This window comes from Miscanthus floridulus, chromosome 14 (assembly GCF_019320115.1).
Source record: "Miscanthus floridulus cultivar M001 chromosome 14, ASM1932011v1, whole genome shotgun sequence".
Lineage (NCBI taxonomy): Eukaryota > Viridiplantae > Streptophyta > Magnoliopsida > Poales > Poaceae > Miscanthus > Miscanthus floridulus.
This window is the reverse complement of record NC_089593.1, coordinates 26903036-26916041: the sequence shown is the minus strand read 5'-3', so window position 1 is coordinate 26916041 and position 13006 is coordinate 26903036. Positions and strand designations below refer to the sequence as shown.

At 49.0% G+C, this 13006-nt stretch overlaps 1 protein-coding gene across 1 annotated transcript; it reads right to left on the bottom strand.

Moving 5' to 3' along the window:
* Positions 1-6568: 6568 nt before the first annotated feature.
* On the bottom strand, positions 6569-12330 carry LOC136504650 (amino acid permease 3-like). Its single transcript, XM_066499606.1, has 3 exons — positions 11517-12330; positions 7413-7555; positions 6569-7314 (listed from the first exon to the last, which is right to left on the bottom strand). The coding sequence occupies exons 1-3, from the start codon at positions 12178-12180 to the stop codon at positions 6679-6681; spliced, it is 1443 nt and encodes a 480-aa protein (XP_066355703.1). The 5' UTR covers positions 12181-12330; the 3' UTR covers positions 6569-6678.
* Between the last annotated feature and the right edge of the window lie 676 nt (positions 12331-13006).

Genomic DNA, 13006 nt, shown 5'->3' with positions numbered 1-13006 from the left:
ACAGAGTCATCAACCAAGGCGCCGGGTGTGCCGAAGGACAGCCAAGGTATCAGGTGAGATGGAGCCACTGAGTCACGGTCCCATGGCGAGGGAGTGAGTGAGTCGGAATCACGGCGAGCGGGTGAGTCGAAGTCGCAGTCCCAGTTGAGGGAGCGGGCAAGTCAGAGTCGCGGTCCCAGGTGAGGGAGCGGGTGAGTCAGAGCTGTAGAGTCACGGTCCTCGATGAGGGAGCGGGCGAGTCAGAGTCGTAGAGTCACAATCCTAGGTGAGGGAGTGGGCTTGTCGGAGTCGTAGAGTCGCGGTCCCAAGCAAGGGAGCGGGCAAGTCGGAGTCATGGTCCAAGGCAAGGGAGCGGGTGTCCTGAGCCCTCGAGCCCCATTTGGGCTTTGGTAGGGGTTGGTTTGAGATTCGTGCGTTACCCCATCCGTAGTTTTCGTAACCGGAGGGGCTGAGCTAACGTCGCTTGCCTCGATGGCTCGAGTGACGCGCTCAGTGAGCTCGCTAATGGGCATGTTCAAGTGAAATCTAGGTCCATCGATCATGATGGGGTTGGCATAGCCCTCATGTGGCATTCCACTGCTCCTTGACCCACGTCTCGGCAGATGCCTAGGTCATTCCGGAGATCGACCTAGGTGGCCTGCTGGCCTCCCCGCGATGGAGATTCTGTGGGCATGGCTCGAGGTTAGGATCGAACGAGAAAGGTCGAGATGTCCCTGTCTGCTTTTGAGCAGACCGGGCGAGGGCCGCTGGGGCTCATCTGTGTTTTTCTCCCCTGGCTCTATTTGACGTGAGGCGGCCTCGAGCCCTTCGTGGGCCAGCCTTCGAACCCCGGTCAATCGTTGCTCATGTTGAATGAGGCAACTACCGCTTCATGACGCAACACGAAGCGTTGTGATGCATCAACTGCATATGCGATGCTTTTGGATGCATGTATGAATGCGTGCATGGATGAATGTGTGAATGCGTGTATGAGAGATGATGAATGAATGGTAATGTAAAATGAAATAAAGGGTTTTTGTAAGGTTACCTTGATGACTTGAGTGACGGGTTTAAAGAGCTCTCGTTAGATGTATCCGACTAGGACCCTTGTTCGTCATTCGTGACGGAGTTGGCTTGGCCCACATGGGGCATCCCGCTGCTCCTTACCTATCACTCGACATTCATCTGAGCCGTCCGATCAACTCAGGAGGCCCATTGGTCTCTCCCAGGCAAAGATCCCATTGTTGGGCCCTTCCAAGTCTTGCCCAGGAAGGTGGAGAGCCGCCTTCGTGCAGTTGCGCTTTGTTTCCCATGCCCAGCATGCAGTAGTGATAGCGCTCCCTTGATGAGCGCCATCCCATCGAAAGATGCCTCGGGCACCATCGCGTATAGTGGCGGCGCCCGCCTCATCAACGGTGCCACACTCCTCGTGTGGTAGGCATCGATGATCCCTGACCCCTTTAGGCCCCTCTCCTTCAGGATTCGGAGGGCAGTGAGGTGGTCCCGAATCCTCTTCTTGTCCTTCTCTAGGACTCCCCACTTCCTCCACGAGTCTGGGACCTCTTCGATGAGGCGCCTGGTGAACTCTGGCAGGGGGCGGCTACGTTGTTCTTGAGGTAGAACCAATGCAAGTGCCACCCCTTGTTGGAGGTCGACAGACGCATTGCGGGGTATTCGCTGACCCGGTTGTTGTGGAGGTGGATGCCGGCGCATCCCATCGGCATGTTTAGCTCTTGCTTCTTCTCCCTTTTTCTTCTAGAGGGTGATGGCAAAGAAGTACCACCACAGGTCTACGTGGGGACTAATCCCTAGGAATCTCTCACACAGGGCGATGAATGCCGCAATGTGCTGGATTCCATTGGGATTGAGGTGTTGTAGCTCCACCTTCTAGTAGAGCAGCAGTCCCCGAAGGAATTTGTGGGTAGGGGTGGCAAACCCCCGCTCATGGAAGCGCGTGAATGAGACGACGTAGCTATCGAGCGACGACGGTGCGTCCCCCTCTCTGGGTAGCCGCCACTCCTCGATGGTGGTCCGCACGCAAAGAAGAACGCGGTGGACAAGGCCCTCCATGCACTGGAGGGTGATATCAGAGCAGCACCATGGCTCCATTAGAAGATGGGGGTGGGTGGATGCAAACTCGATGATGGCTGAGATGCGGACATGGGGAGTTTAGGCGATTAGCGGCGGAGGTTGCAGATGTGAAGGCAAGGAGGCAAAGTATGAAACCCTGGGGGTGAACCCCTTGGTTTTATAGGGCCGATGAATGCGAGGAAACCAACCGTCTGCCTAGATCTCTGCGCCTACCATGATCTGCCACAACGTCACATCACGGGATATGCGCTCGCAATCCCTATCCTTTCTCTCGAAAGGCAAGCCAGATGTTTTGCCTCCTCGGGCGGACCAGGACTCATTAAGAGTAAGAGGAATACGGATAAAAAAATGCCTCAATGGCCTATCAGGGCCTAGGAGTTCGACGGTTGGCCCATCAACGGGTTCGACAGCCACTCCAAGCAACCCTACGATAAGGGATGGAAAGGAATGGGCCCCACAAGCGGTCAAGACCTAGGCACGCGAACGCCATGGGCATCTTGGCCCACGATCAAGTCTCAGCCAGGCTGACCCTTGCCGGATCCCTGCGATCAGGATGCCGGGACTCTAATCGAACTATCCAGTTAGCGAACCACCAAATCTCACAGCCATACCCACGAAGGGTCTGGATCACCCCCTAGGCGATTCTATCCGAATCACCTAGGGGATCGGGGGCTACACCCATCAGGTGCACTAGCGCGCACCCACTGGCAAGTCGACCCCCCCCCCCAAACGATTCTATCTAAATCATCCAGGGGCTCGGGGGCTACACCTACCAGGTGCGCTCGCGCGCACCCACTGGCAAGTTGAAAAATCCCCTAGGCGATTCTAACCGAATCACCCAGGGGCTCGGGGGCTACTATCGGGGACCAAATACTAGGGTACCCAAAGAGGAAGAGCTAATAACCGTCAATGGTGATTCATCCGAACAGACAAGAGCGCGACTACACCTCTCGCCTCCTTGTCCGACCCCCGAGGGTTGGCTCCGCCTCGTCCGACCCCTGAGGGTCGGCTTCGCTTTGTCCGACCCCTGAGGGCTGGCTCCGCTTCATCCGACCCCTGAGGGTTGGCTCCTCCTCGTCCGACCCCTGAGGGCTGGCTCCACCTCGTCCGACTCCCGAGGGTTGGCTCTGCCTTGTTCGACCCCCGAGAGCTGGCTCTGCCTCGCCCGACGTCCGAGGGCTGGCTCCACCTCGCCTGACCCCTGAGGGTCAGCTCTGCTTCATCTGACCCCCGATGGCTGGCTCTGCTTGTCTGACCCCCGAGGGCTAGCTCCATCTTGTCCGACCCCCGAGGGTTGGCTCCACCTCAACTGACCCCTGAGGGTTGGCTCCGCCTTGTCCGACCCCCGAGGGCCAGCTCCACCTCCTTCGACCCCCGAGGGCCAGCTCTGCCTCGCCCGACGTCTGAGGGCTAGCTCCTTCTCGCCTGATGTCCGAGGGCTGGCTCCGCCTCGCCCGACGTCTGAGGGTTGGCTCCACCTCTCCCGATCCCTTAGGCACGGATCTTTATGGAAGCTCATGACAACCACTACGGTCCAGAGGGTGTGACCCAAGGTCAAACCTCTGGCACCGTGCAGGGAGCAGTCACGCATCAGCATGACCCATCCCCATGACATGTCATTCTAGGGGACTCACATCGCCCACAGTGATGGACGCGTGGTCGCTATGTTGCTCACTCCCAGTACGACCGCTGGCCAGCACACTAGATCGTCGCACCGTCTACCAGGACAGAGTGGGATGTTACGACCCGCTGACAAGCGCCAAGGCATGTCAGTGTCGGCGGACAGGCGCCCGGTATGGGGCTGCCCCTGTCGCCGCCTGCCATGTCAGTGAATCACCGCACCGTCCACCGGGACAGAGCGAACGTTATGATCCGCTGACAAGCACCGGGGAGTGGCAGTGTCAGCGGACAGGCGCCCGATGTGGGGCTGTCCCTAACGCCGCCTGCCATGTCAGTAGGGCCTGCACAGAGGAAAAGAAAGGCCGGCGACCCTGTAGGACTCCCTCCACTTCTCTTCCCCTATCTTCTTCCATTTGTAACCTGTGCTTTCCCTTGGCCTATAAAAGGGAAAGCAGGGCGTCCCACTAAGGGACATCGATTCACAACATCGCATATCACACTACACCACAACAAAACCACTAGTCTCGAACCTCGAGCACCTAGGTTAGCAGCAACCGAGCTCTCAGCGCCCATACGACCTTTCCATCATAGACTTAGGACCTGTCCCTCTCTCGCCCATTTGTAACCCCTACTATGAACTTTTCAGTGCTAATAACACGAGCAGCAGCCACGGACCGGACGTAGGGACATTCTGTCCGAACCAGTATAAACCTTGTGTCTTCTTAGCACACCATCCAGATCAGATGCGGAATAATACAAATTTACTCGTTGATGTTTACTCGAAACACCGATAGTACTCTATGATATATAAAACAATACTGCACACATATAATCTTGTGATATAACAAATTCAACATGTTTAATGTTGTGGTGGAAGCTGGTTTCAACTGAATATGTGGAAAACAATGCTACTAGGATTTAAACTCTTTTTAATAAAATAAATAAATTTTGCATAAGACATTAAAAAACCACTAGATTTTCTACGTCGTGAAAAAAATGCAAAAACTCGATTAAAATTTGAAAGCTAAACTATAGATTCATGAACTCTCAAAAAGGAATGCAACAACAGTTTATATATCTTAAGTAGGTTTCAACTAAATAAATTAATGTTATAAAATATAAATACTATAAATTCTAACTAGAGGTCCCTAATGGAGTCTCCATTTAATCGTCACGGGACTTGATAGTAAAACAAAGGACATATCCAAGAAATTCTGGAAAAAAAAACATCTCGCCATCAATTCAGTATGGCCTAATTACCAATGATAATAATAGTTATTTGATCTTTTCTGTTTTCTAACTAATTATCCACCTTTGCTATTACAAAAAACAACACAAAGTAACCAGTAACCTTTAAATTACCCACTTGTGCTATTTAGAAACATGATCTAAAGTATATCTTAATTTGCATCTAATTAACCACGTCCCCCTACTATGATACACAATTTATATAATCCAATTTTCATTTTATTATTAGAAAAATTATATATCTCTTCAAATCTCCATCTAAATTATCAATATATTCTATTACAAAATATGTTTAAATAACGATAGAACACATATATGTTTCTACATTATCCACTTGTAGCACTATTGATACATTAAGATTTGATTAAAGTATACATACGCATCGTTCCAGTATGATTGAGTGATAAATATATATACGTTATGTTTTACCACATAAAAAATATTTTCTTAACAACTCATATACTAACGATACTAATAAATTGTTTAAAACCATTTTAGTAACAATGACGTATAACTTAAATATGTTGTTACTTTAGATATATTTATATACTTTAACTAAAATGTCTGACATGTCTATATTGATTGTATAACCATAATTGCATATATAATTCTTTGATAGGAAAACTTAATAATCTTGAGAAGCGTGGGAGACCACTGGTGGCTATATTTTCCAATTCTGTAAGATTACTGTAAAGTAAAAAGTCAATCACTATAAGGCTTAAATGTTAAAATTATCTTGAGGTTAGCACTACTGCCCTATCTGAGATCTCACTTCAAACTCTGTTACTTATCTTAAGCGACATAACACAAGTTTCAAATTATTGCATATGGTATTGTAGTATTTAAGAACGTACTCTATGACATAAAATGTTTTTTAAAAAGTGTAAAAGGTTTTTTAAAGGTGTAAAAAGAAGAGTTAATAAAATATATAATAAGTACAAGAATTTTAACTTAGTTTGAGGATAAAAAATATGTAGCAATCAATAAGAATAAATTTTGAAAATTCAAAATTTAGATTCATGCCTTCATATTATATGTGATGCAACAAAAGCCACCATAGTTATGGCAAGGTTTCAAAAAAATTACATATTCAAAATTACAGAGGTGCCATGCAAAGAAAAATATGTATATGGATGAAATATAGATTGGACCCTTGCAAAAAAGTAGTTAATACGTTTATGATAACCGGATATAGACCGCAGAGTATCTGTTAAGTCTATCATGTTAGAAAATAAACAAAAAGAAAAAAAACATACAATATAATATACATAATTCTTTATTAGTCAGATTAATTAAGCAATAACTAGTACTTATATCTTCTAAAATTCTAGCCAGCGAGAGAGCATGAGTTGATGGACTAGTGGTATGTAATATTTGCTTTTTAATCATTTTTCTGTTATCATACCTAGTTACAAAACAAAAAAATATAACATTTTGAAAGTCATTGATAGTCAAAGTTTTAATTAAGACTTTCACTCGAATGTTGTAAAGAAGCACAAGGATCTGTGGATGAGCGAAGTAAAAGTATACGAATAATTGAGGTCACCGAAATTTGGTACAAAAATGGTTCAATGTCTTGTTCTGAAGCTAAAATTAAAGTTACCCTGCTTTCTTCTCTTTACGCACATCCTTCTAAGTTGAGCTCAAACCTTGACAGGCCAAATCAGTTCTTTGAGAAAAAAAAAAAATGTTCCTCTTCATCGCTGCATGTCTAGAGCTAACTATATACGTCCAGAGAGGTTAACTGCTGAACGGCCGATAGACCTTGAGGGCGTCGATGACGTCAGCTATGGAACCTGCTGCAGCGGCAATGGAAACAAAGAGACAGCTGATGCTGAGCGTCTGGAGGCAGATCCACTTGGTGCTCCCGCGTGGCACGCGGCGCTGCTTGATGTACATCTCGACGGGGAAGTAGACGGTGAGCGGCCAGAAGGAGACGGCGCCGAGGAACCCCACGACGTTGCCGAAGAAGGGGAGCAGCATGGCGACGACGGTGGTGACGCACACGAACGCCGAGCGCCATGTCAGGCGGAACACGCTGAGCGCGAAGGGACCCACGCGGAGCTCCCGGTAGATGAAGGCGCTGTCCGGCCAGACCGCGGCGGCGCGGCGCTCAACGAAGGCGAAGATGGGCTGGCAGAAGACCTGGTAGGCGCCGACCAGGTGCACGACGATGGCGATGTTGGCGATGTCGAGAAGCCAGAAGGGCTCGTAGAAGCCGAAACCCGTGAGGAGGTTGTCCGGTGCGGCGTCGCCGAACGCTGCGTACCCCATGCACCCGCACAGCATATAGAAGATGGTCGTGGTCGCCACGCTCAGACGCGTCGCCTTCTGCATCACCTTCGACTCCGACGGTGGCGGTGCCTTGATCGTGTCCTGAACAAGAACCAGAGCAGCAGCAGACTTTGTTAGAAACAGGGGAATCCAGTCGCAGAGAACAGAACAGTGGAGCAGAAGAGGGGATTATTGCTTACTTGGATCTCGATGAGGATGTTTGAGAAGGAGTAGGCGAAGGCGATGTCGCCAAAGGCCTGTAGGGTGTGCCAGATCTTCTGCATGGAGGTGACGCCGGCGCCGATGCTGATGCCGGTGAGGCTGCCCATGAACCCACCATTGGCTGCAATACCATCGATTGAGCACATGTCAGCAAGGTTTTAAATCTCCGGCTAAGCCTCTTAGCTGCTGACCTCCTCGGTAGCTAAACGTAGCTATAGCCGGAGATAGCTGCAGCTAAGCCATTTAGCTGTTTTTGCAAAAAATAGAAAAAAAACACACAAGACATTGGCATAACTTGATAACCATCACTAATTGATTCATAACCAGTTCATAGGAGAGATCCCAGGTAACAAATATTGACATCTTGTTCACATATAGTAAGATCTACAACATACAAGCAAAAAACAGAGAGAAGAATGGTGAGCGCTGACTGCTGAGCAGAGAAGAAGCTTGGCAGATCCGCGACGTCGCGGCCGAAGGGCATGGCCGCCGCCCGCTGGTCACCTCTGCAATGCCACAGCCGAAGAGAAGATCTCGAAGGTGCTGCCGACGCTACTCGAAGCTACCACCGCCGGTGGCGGCCACCTCCGCTCGAAGCCACCGCTGGAAGCCGTGGCCGTCGGAAGCCGCTGTTGAAGTTCCTCCATGGAGCCGCTGCAGGCCACCTCCGCTTGAAGCAGCTGCCGCCACCGGCCGCGGCAGAAGCCCCTCGCAGGCCGACGCTTGGGGGAGAGGAGGAGGAGGACGCCGCGCCGCCATCTCCGGAAGAAGCAGCCGCAGGGGACTAGAGAGGCGATCTGAGTCGGAGATATGAGAAGATGCTAGGGTTACGTTGTTTTCCTGGGCTGGATTGATGGGCAAGGCAATGGACCGGCGGTTGCACAAGTCAACTTCCTGGCCCGACAACATTTTAGCGGCAGCTAAATACGTCTCATTTAGCGGCAATCTCCGGCTATCTCCAGCTATTAGCGTTTCAGTTTTCTTAGCGCGAAAAGTGATATATCTTAGCTGCGACCTTGCCCAGCAGCTATAGCTGGCTATAGCTGCAGCTATAGCCGGCTATTTAAAACTTTGGTACTGACTGATCATTCTTTTGGGAGTGTAGCTGCAACACTTGTGCTGCTCCTTTTGTGCAATGGCTGACTATTTTGTGTAGTCCCTAACTATTTTGTGTAATCTTTGTAACCAACGAGGGCTGGTAACACTAGGCTCAAACTATATTGGTGATGGGCAAGTATGTTAGGTAAATGTGGCACAAACTGGTGGTTTGGTTGATGTGCCACATGTTGTATGGCAGGGATTGTGAGATGTTGCCTGGGTTGATCAGTCAGGTAATATGCAGATGGAATTAGCTGAGATCCATGAACTATTGACCATTGCCTATGATATGCAATGTTATTCTAATCTGTGATTCCTTCCTTATATGCTTATGCTGATTAGAGTTGTGACAATTGCCTATGATGTGAAAAATATTTTACAGTTCATTTTTCTGCTTGTGACCATTGCTTATGCTTTCAAAGTTACACTTCTTACTAATCTGAGCACATGCCTATTCCCAATGATATTGCATTTCATTCCATGTTGGTGAGCATTGGACTGTTTTTTATTTCATTGCTTGTTAACTATTGAATAGAATGGGTTCCTGGTATGTTGTTACAAATGGCTGGAGTACTGGTGTGTTTCCAAGCTGGGAGGCATGCGCAAATGAGGTCCTTGGGTTCTCAGGAGCCGTGTAAAAGAAGTACAAGACAAGGGAAGAGGCCTATGCAGCATTCTATCATCAAAAGAAACAAAATTACATTGATGAGGTTGAAGAAAAGCCTGTCATTATTGTTAAGAAGAAAGCTGGTTGTCAATGTGCTCATGTCATTATTTGTTTCCAAGCCATGGTTATTGTGTTTTTAATTCGGAAGCTCATGTAACCTTTGTTTGCCAATGTGTTGTAATAGACCATGCACTCTGTAGGGATGTTGGTGGTAACATTACCATTGTATGCAAGTGGTAATTGGACTCTTTCTCATGCAATGAACCAAACATGTGAGCATGCATGTCAATTTTGCATCCAAACACAGGTTCTGTGCAGCCAGGCGTTGTATGTCCTGGGAACCAAACAACCAACGTTTGCACACCCGTAGCCTGGTCAGTTGGAGCTTGTATGGCCAGATACGGTGCAAGGAAACTGAGAAGACAACCAAACAGGCCCCAAGGAACTCTAAGCACTCAGACTCAGACTCGAACCAGTCAAGCAAGAAGAAGCGGAGAAGGTAGCTAAAGTACAAAAAGACTTGGGGGCAATTGACGATGATATAACCCCTGGGTATCATCATGGAAGACATATTGGGCTCCCTGACATAGGGTCCACCGAGCCCGCTACTCAGAATCCAATATCTGCATAGGGTATGATGAGGACATGACACCCATGCATATGACCATGTTTGGCGCATGGTATGGACGGGTAGGAGGCCAGCAAGGGTGTCCAAGTCAAGAAGGAGGCCCGAGGCTAATTCGGTTCGAGTCCCCGAGGTGGAGGCCCAAAGCAACTCAAGTTCGAGCCCGTCTTGGAGTCCAGGAGCAGCACGTACTAAAAACGACGCCCAGGTCACATACGGTGTCCGTTTTGAGCGTTCTTTATATGGATGGAAAGATAATTTCATGGAGCTTCCAATGGCACCGGTCCCACCATAAAATTCGATCGGAGTCAACAGGAATTATCGAAACAAGTGGACGTCCAGAATCTATCAGGGTGCTGCTCCACCGTCTTTTGGGTCGTTGGCCCGTGTATCGTGTTGGATCCCATAGGGGAGCGTCCAGGGGGGGTCTCCATGACCTAACCCTCATATATTCAGTAGCCATCGCCACATTAGGGTTTGGGTTTTGTTTAGTTCTAGTTTTTCTTCGAGAAACTGAGATTGATTCGTTGTAACTGTGGCGACAAGTCCTTTTACAGTGATCCAGGGCCCATGTTCTTGTTCTCCTCGCCTGTGACGATTAGTCCATTCGAATCGAGAGCTTGAACCCCATATTAACCTTTGCTTCATCCATATTTGCAACTTCAGATTGCGTGTTTACCGTTCTCTTGCTTGTGTTCTTCGATTCGCTTGTAGGGAAAGCCTTCTCGGCGAGGTCGATCAAGTTATGCTTGGTTGATAACCAACAGAGCTGTGGTGTAGCGGTTGCAGGGTTCGAATCGTGTCTGATTTGAAGCCGGATCGTCAATGTCGAGTCTCCACCAATTGAATTTATCACTACCTTTCGAAAGATCGGGCCTTGTCTACATCAGGGCATCTCACTGACGTGCTATATTAGGCATCAACCTTCTCAGTCATTTTTACTCTCATGTCCTACTCTTAAATTAATTGCTTTATTAGCGCGTAATGCTCAGTAGTTGTTCCACCATGAATAACATACAGGCTACATGTTGCTTTACTGGTTGGTTGACCCTACAACCTACAAGTGTATGCAGGGGGCAAACCTATAACAGTAGTTCATTAAAAAAACTCGACCAGTGGGGGTTATGATGGCCCCCGGTATTTTGTTAAGAATAATACCTTTCACGGGCCGAGAAAACCCCCGAACCTCCGCCCCCACCTATACACAGCGGAACCGTAACCCTGTGAGAGCTGGGCCAGGCCGTAGACCTGCGCTTTGGTTATGAGGATGGAGGAGGGTATTTTTTCTATCCATAGCCTGAAATTCGGTCTCATGGAGAGTCGACCTCAGAACCTGAGGGGTGCTACTGAGGTTCTCTAACCGATTGAGCTAGAGTCCATTTGCTATAGCAGTAGTTCATATCCTCCTATATAATTACTCATATATCATGATTTGCATATTACTAGTTCTGTTAACAGTCCTTTTGTCATTAGAGCAATCCAAGAGACTCTCTATGTCCTTTTTAATTGTTAGGAATAGAAATTTTGGTGAAAATACCTAACAACTTTTTTATTTCATTATCTAAATATAGTCATCCTCTATCTTGGATTTCTTGCTGGCTAAAGATGGAGAGCGAAACTAAGGGCGATTGAATCAGTTCGATTGACATAGCGTCTAATTGACTAATCAGTTCGATTGAATCAAGAATTTACAAATGGTCTGTGCGATGCCGAGCGAGAGTCCGATGGAAGAATAGGTGAAGGACATGACTGCAGCGACAATGGATAACCACCAAATCTGATCGAAGTCCGGTATCTGCGAGAAGAGAATCTGCACAACGCCGAAGAGGATCATGTACGGCGTACTGGAGCTCTTGCAGGGATCCGCATGTCCGTGAGTGTGAAAGCAGCCAGCTCTCCTGATGGCCTTCATGCTGATGGACGACTCGATGGTGTACCCGATGGCGACGCCGACGAGGTTGGCATACTGTATGACGCCGCAGAACACGACCCTGGCGCCGCCGAGGTTGGAGCGCACGGCGTCCATGTAGGTGTAGTTGCGCTTGCCCGTCTCCGGGTCGTCCGTGCGGTAGCACTCGGCGAGCAGCGTGGCGGTGTAGTAGGTGACGAAGGCGAAGAGGAGCATGGCGGCGGGTCCGGCCACCCAGCCGAGCTGCCCGATGCCCCAGGCCAGGGAGAGGACCCCGGAGCCGATCACGGCGGTGATTATGTGCGCGCTGGCTGTCCAGAACGTGCCCGTGCGGCGAGGGCGGCCGTCGTCGTCCAGCCAGTCGGCAGCACCGGCGTTCCCGGCCTCCACCGACACCTCCATGGGTGCAACACCGTGCTTGCTCCCGACGTTGTGCGGCCCAGCCATGAAGAGCTACTGAGCTATATAGTTGGAAATAATCGAGCTCTCTTCTTTCTGCTCTTGATTACCAAGCGATGTGTGCTGCGAGTGCGAGCCGCTGGTGAGTGGATTATTGGATGACGCCTGTGAGTTGTGGGGAGTGAAGGCTTGAGGGGTGTGGCGAGAGCTGGTGTGGGGGAATGGAGGTGGAAGAAGGTATAAATAGAGAGAGCTGGAGCAGAGGAGGTATAGAGTCGACGCGGGAAAGTCGCTGGTGCGGTCAGCGCGGGTGTCTGGGTCAGTCTTTTTTATTTTGCATTCTTTTCGTTTCAATTCTTTTTGGCGGCAAAATACTCTATGATACGACGCTAGAGCGGGCATAATGTTTGGATTTCTGCTCTGTATATGGTGGAACGGATTTTGGAAAATAAAGGGCATGATGGTGTGATGAGAAAATATATAGGGCGTGTTTGTTTCTCGGGACCTGCCAACCTAGACGGCCGAGGAAGGCCAGGGCACTAGAGGGCAGGCCCATAGGATGCAACACCCTCTTGTTTGGGTGCAATTTCCAGTAGAGCCTGGATGGGCGGAGGTTTTGTTTATTTTCCTGGATAGCTGAGTTGGCAGCCCAACTAACTCCCAACTACTAGTTGGGGATAGTGTTTGTTTGCCTGAACAACATTTCATGCAGTATTGCCAGCAGGGAAGCATTCCAAGTAAAAAGTGAAAGGATTTGGCTGCCACTCAGCTTCTTGAGAGATAACTGCATCAGTCCCAAATGATAATATCCAGTTATGTAGTATGCAGCAAGCCTGGACTAATTTGACTTGGGGTCTTGTAGGGGTAGAAAGGT

Excerpts from the sequence above, each read along its gene's own strand:
- LOC136504650 (XM_066499606.1), bottom strand. The coding sequence starts at position 12,180 with ATGGCTGGGCCGCACAACGTCGGGAGCAAGCACGGTGTTGCACCCATG. Across the intron at positions 7,556-11,516 it reads CGGCATCGCACAGACCATTT|CCAATGGTGGGTTCATGGGC; the intron begins GTAAATTCTTGA and ends ATGGTATTGCAG. Across the intron at positions 7,315-7,412 it reads ACATCCTCATCGAGATCCAA|GACACGATCAAGGCACCGCC; the intron begins GTAAGCAATAAT and ends GTTCTTGTTCAG.